This window comes from Barbus barbus, assembly GCF_936440315.1.
Source record: "Barbus barbus genome assembly, chromosome: 40".
Lineage (NCBI taxonomy): Eukaryota > Metazoa > Chordata > Actinopteri > Cypriniformes > Cyprinidae > Barbus > Barbus barbus.
The window spans coordinates 15,338,617-15,343,947 of NC_136718.1; the positions used below are offsets into that span (position 1 = coordinate 15,338,617).

At 35.6% G+C, this 5,331-nt stretch overlaps 1 protein-coding gene across 2 annotated transcripts; it reads left to right on the forward strand.

Annotated features, from left to right (window-relative positions):
* Window positions 1-961: 961 nt before the first annotated feature.
* On the forward strand, window positions 962-4,830 carry ttpal (tocopherol (alpha) transfer protein-like). 2 transcript variants are annotated; one of them, XM_079400602.1, is made up of 5 exons: window positions 962-1,008; window positions 1,803-2,247; window positions 3,085-3,278; window positions 3,362-3,472; window positions 3,560-4,830. In XM_079400602.1, exons 2-5 carry the CDS (start codon window positions 1,806-1,808, stop codon window positions 3,836-3,838), a joined length of 1,026 nt encoding a protein of 341 aa, XP_079256728.1. In that variant the 5' UTR covers window positions 962-1,008; window positions 1,803-1,805; the 3' UTR covers window positions 3,839-4,830. The 2 variants fall into 2 exon arrangements, with proteins under 2 accessions (XP_079256728.1, XP_079256729.1); XM_079400603.1 differs by having other exon boundaries at window positions 1,002-1,139; window positions 3,560-4,824.
* Window positions 4,831-5,331: the final 501 nt, after the last annotated feature.

The window sequence follows — 5,331 nt, forward strand, 5'->3', positions numbered from 1 at the left end:
GAAAGAGCAGAGGTATTTCCTGCAGACATTAATAGATGCCATAAGTTCGCCCTTATCAGTGTCTGCATGAAATACCTCTGCTTTTGATTAACGCTGTTGATACAGTAAGCCTTAATCATCCTAACGCGATCTTAAGTTGAATCACATAGACATAAAATAATAGCCTATATAATGGCTACATTCACTACGGAACTCGGATGAAAGTTAAACTGAAACTCGGTAACAACACAAATAAGATATAGCTTAATAATTGATCTCTGTAGATTTAATATATACAGTGATTAGCATGAAACTGTAAGCCCTCACACTACAAATAAAAGAAAATCATATATGGAAATATTATCTGTGGCAGTTCTTTGATCCCCGGCCACTTGTTTGTAAGGATTAAGTTTCATTCATTCATTTATTTGATCGTTTATCATTGTTCGGCATCTCTAATAGTAAGGAATCTTCAACTTGGTTCATTATTTATTTGCATAGCATCCACAAAACACATCGATTCAAAGCAGCTTACAGTAGGTTCTGTTACCTGGCTTAATTCTTAATAACAGAATGTAACAAGGTGTGGCCTATTAACAGCATATGAAAAGTAAAAGTCGATTTTTATAACCAAAACCAACGCCACTTTTAAAATCCCCCCTTACCTGTACCGCGTCTGTAAACAGGTTACCCCAACACTCGTTGTGTCTGCTGCAATTGGCCAAAAAACACATAGTCCCGCCTCCAAACCCTCGCCATTGGTTGAGCCAAAGTTGCGCTTTAAAGATGCACAATCGAGCAATGTTTTTGATACCGTCAAAGTGTTTACATTTTACTGTAAATCAGACTACAAGCTAGTTGTTTATAATTGCCTCTGCATATCTCGATGTTTAATATCGAAAAAAATTACACACTTCTGCTTTAAGGGAAACAGGCAGAATAGACGTGTCTTTCGTCATACATCACATGATACAGAATGACCAATGGTAGAACGGCTTTTCCCTGTACACGGAACTCATTGCGGATTAGGTAGGTAGGTTGGTTTGATTTCTGTTCGGTTTTACGTGAAGTGCATCAGCTAAACGTTGAAAAAACCTGAAGCTATCACGATAAATATAATCATTCAGCATTTTGAAGTACCAAGCGTGGCTTTCATATATGTAATTATTACTGTGATTCATGAGCACCACAGTAGCGCCAAGATGATTTCATATTGATTTAGCTATGGTTCTGACATCAGATATATATTTTATTTTCTTATTCATATGATAGTGCAGATAATTTTAAGCATATGAGTCCAGCTACAATTGTTTCTCATAAAATATCTGTATTTAGAAAACTGTAGAAAATAATACCAAGATTAATTTAATGGTCACCAGAAAGAGATACATTTTCATTGTATAAATATGAACTAGCAAAAATCTAGCATTTAAAAACAAACAATATTGATTTTCACACTAGTCTATTGAAGGTAATAGAAAATAGTTCTGAAATACCTTAACAGCTTATACAGTTTCCAAAAATAATAAGTAAAATGACTTAGTAATAAAATTTATTATTTTTAAGCTGAATCAACAGAAATGAAAAATACTTATTTATTGTAAATTTAATTGTAAAAAATTCTGTTGTATTTCTGTATTGTCCAATTTCGAGTCATTGTTTAAAATTGTGAAAATGCATAAAAGTAGTGTACCCATTTCTTTCAAATGACTTATATATTGTGCTTGATGCATTAAATTAACAATTGCTCATAAACTGCTCTATGTTTGTCATTTACATTATTTTATATTTACTGAGACTTGAATATTTCTATACACCAATAGCCCATGGCAGACCAAAATGGTCACATTGATCTTGGCCCACCAAGGGAAGCGGTGGCAGGTGTAGGCTTCCCAGCTCCTCCCCCACCCATCTACGCCTGCACCCTGACTCCTGAACTAGTGGCCAAGGCACGGGAAGAGCTCCAGGAGAAGCCCGAATGGAGGCTCCGGGATGTCCAGGCATTACGAGATATGATACTAAAAGACCACCCCAATCTGAGGACACGGTTAGACGATGCATTCCTGCTGCGTTTCCTCAGGGCCAGAAAGTTTGATTATGACCGGGCCCTTCAGCTACTCTTGAATTATCATGCCAGCCGGAAAGCTTGGCCTGAGGTGTTTCAGGACCTGAAGCCCTCCACAGTGAAGCACGTCCTAGATCTGGGTTTTCTCACTGTCCTGCCCAGACCAGACCCTCATGGACGCTACATACTGTGTTTACGACCAGGTAATGCTTCTTCTTATTGTCTTAACAAGACCTAATCAAATCTTTGGGTTAGATTAATGAATAATAAAGAAAATAACTATGTGAAACCTGACATAAGACTTAATAGTCAGAAAAAAATTGACTCTTTTGAAATGGAACAGTTTATTGTCTCATATGTGACCTTGGACCACAAAACCAGTCATAAGGGACAATAATGTTATTCAGAGGCCCAAAATGGGCAAAAACAATTTGGTAGGGCTGATATTTATATGGCCAGAAAGTAAGATGAAATTCTGATAGCGGCTAATCAATGAGATATTATAATAGCATAGCAAACTTACATAAAGTGCATATACATGTCAGTTGTCATTCTATATCTCCCAATAATGTGTCTTTTAAAGGTTAGTTTTTATTATATTATATTAGTTATGTTAAAGTAATATGTTCATCTTAAAATATTACTATATAAAAATCATTCATATGTCATAAAAATCAGTAAAGATTTTGCAGCAAAAATACCAAGACCTGATGGTGGGCGTTTTTTAATTATACTAAAAGGTCTTTTACTTACTAAAACATATGGAATATTTTGAAGATGTAGAAGATTCTGTACAACAGGTTTTTCAGCAAGGCCTTAGAAATTCATGTATCAAATTATGATACTTTTTTAGAATTATGTTACTTTATTATAGGATTAAAGCCTTTTGGAACTGTGCCTCAACTTTAACCAGAATGCTGCTCTTCTTTTTTTTAAACATTGTTTGTTATGAATGATTTATTCGTGCACACAAATATGTTATAATTGAGACGAAAAGATGATTACAACAAACATTTTTTTCTTGTCTTTTGCTTTCGTAGGTAAATGGAAGCCTAATGATTACCCATTTGTGGACAACATTCGGGCTGTTTATTTGACATTAGAGAAGCTGATTCAGCCTGAGGAAACCCAAGTGAATGGGATTGTTATCCTGGTGGATTATACAGGAGTTGGCCTCTCACAAGCCTCTAATCCAGGACCACTGTTGGCAAAGAAAGTTGTCGGTATCCTCCAGGTAAGACAATGAAAAAGTAGCCCAGATATTATTTACGATGAAGTCATTGATTTTTAGCACTGACTGCTGCGTTTGTGTTTCAGGATGGCTTCCCAATCAGAATAAAGGCTGTAAACATTATAAATGAGCCACGTATCTTCAAGGGTATTTTTGCAATAATTAAGCCATTTCTGAAAGAGAAAATGGCAGAGAGGGTAAGTAACCGGCTTCTTGTCCTGGCGTTTACACAGACATTTCTAGCACAATAATACTGGAAACAAGGGCCTGTCTTCTCCCAACAGTATGTCCTTCACGGTTCAGACTTGGCCTCTCTCCATCGAGTCATTCCTCAGTCTGTGCTGCCTCAAGAGTATGGAGGAGTGGCTGGAAGACTTGACATGTCTGCCTGGTCCAGAACGCTGTTGGAGGCAGAGGAAGAGTTTGTGGTGGAGTTCTGTCAGCCTGATCCTCTGGAGGGCGTCGTTCTGCCAGACTCCATGCTGTTTGAGGGAGAGCAAGCTGGCGCACATGGAGAGGACTCCTTCAGACATCTACGTTCCCAGCTTTATTATTGTTACTGACCTCCTGGCAATGTGCAATGGCTGCTTTTAAAACATTTGTTTTGCTATGATCAACTATGTATTCAGAAGTCGCCGGATGAGTCTGACCGTTTAAAATATCTAGTACAGACAGCCATTTAGATGCTGGATATATTCTTATTGCTTTGGCTTAATCTGGTTACTATGTGCTTTAAAAACTTGATTCAAAATCATTTTTAGAGTGCTCATAGCCTTGGGTTTTAGTCTGTGTCTGTATTTGTTACAATGAGTATTTAAATGTCTAAAACAATGTTCAGCACTACATCATTCTTATTTTATGTCACAAATCAAATATTGCTTGCCTTAATTTACGGTGAAGGGAAAATGAGATATTTAGGTTAATTAAATAGAAGATTTAGATAACACATTGGAGATAGTTATGTCAATTATATCCAAAGCAATAACAATGTGCATGTTTAAATTTAAAAGCCCCAGTACAAAAGATTATTTTATCCTACAGAGAATAAAATAATGACCCTGATTATTTCCAATTTGTGGACAGCTCTAAAATATTGTTTTCCTTGTTTATATCTTTTACTGTTCGTGAGTGTGCATTACATTTTTGTACACACAATACCGTTGTCATTATAAGTTATGTGATAAGCTTAAAAATTGGTTAGACATCAGATAGTGGTACATGTAAAGCATATTAAGCTGAGGTCCGTTAGCTTATTTACATCTCAGCACCACAATATTTTTAAAGTTAAGTGGCCAATTCACAATGTGTTTGTATATTGTCATTTGCCAAAATTGTTCAGATGAATATTAACCTTTAATGTTGTATACACCTTGTAAAGTTAACTGGTTTGCTTTATTTTAAGTATTAAGGGATGTAATTTAATTTTTGTCTTACTGAGCACATTTTATGCCTTATTTTTACGCCTTATGTTTAATGTCAGTATTGTAGACACATCTTATTATTTAAATATTTTGTGAAACCGTCAATAAAAATGATAATTTTCAAAGTTAAGAGATAAAATTCAGTTATTTTTGGTTTGCTGAGGAAGTGCTGTGTAGTATGGACTTCACCAGAAGATGGAGACATTTACCATCAGACAGAAACTTCATCCACTGGCACACTTCCTTTCTTCCATGTCTTCACTTGCACAAAATACCATAAAATCCTTCAAAAATTATTACAGTAAAACACCTTACATTAATATCTTCTTCAAAGTATAAAGTTTTCAGAAATTATCATGCATAATTTGTTCATTTTTGCTGACAGTGGTGGTTAAGTTTCCACATTTTCATAATAAACAAAATAACTAGTATGCTATTTTGGCGGAAACTGGTTACCATGGTAATTTTGTAAGGGTATTCATAACTCACAGCTTCAAAACTCGCTTCCTTTTCATAAATCTCCCTAAAAACAAACATTTCAAGATGCAGATTATTCAAAGTTACTGTTCAGCGCACTTTTTTTTTTCACGCAAGCAGCTCCGCCTGAACAAAGCTAAGTGCTGTTACTGGTAAGA

Excerpts from the sequence above, each read along its gene's own strand:
- ttpal (XM_079400602.1), top strand. The coding sequence starts at position 1,806 with ATGGCAGACCAAAATGGTCACATTGATCTTGGCCCACCAAGGGAAGCG. Across the intron at positions 2,248-3,084 it reads CATACTGTGTTTACGACCAG|GTAAATGGAAGCCTAATGAT; the intron begins GTAATGCTTCTT and ends TTGCTTTCGTAG. Across the intron at positions 3,279-3,361 it reads AAGTTGTCGGTATCCTCCAG|GATGGCTTCCCAATCAGAAT; the intron begins GTAAGACAATGA and ends TTTGTGTTTCAG.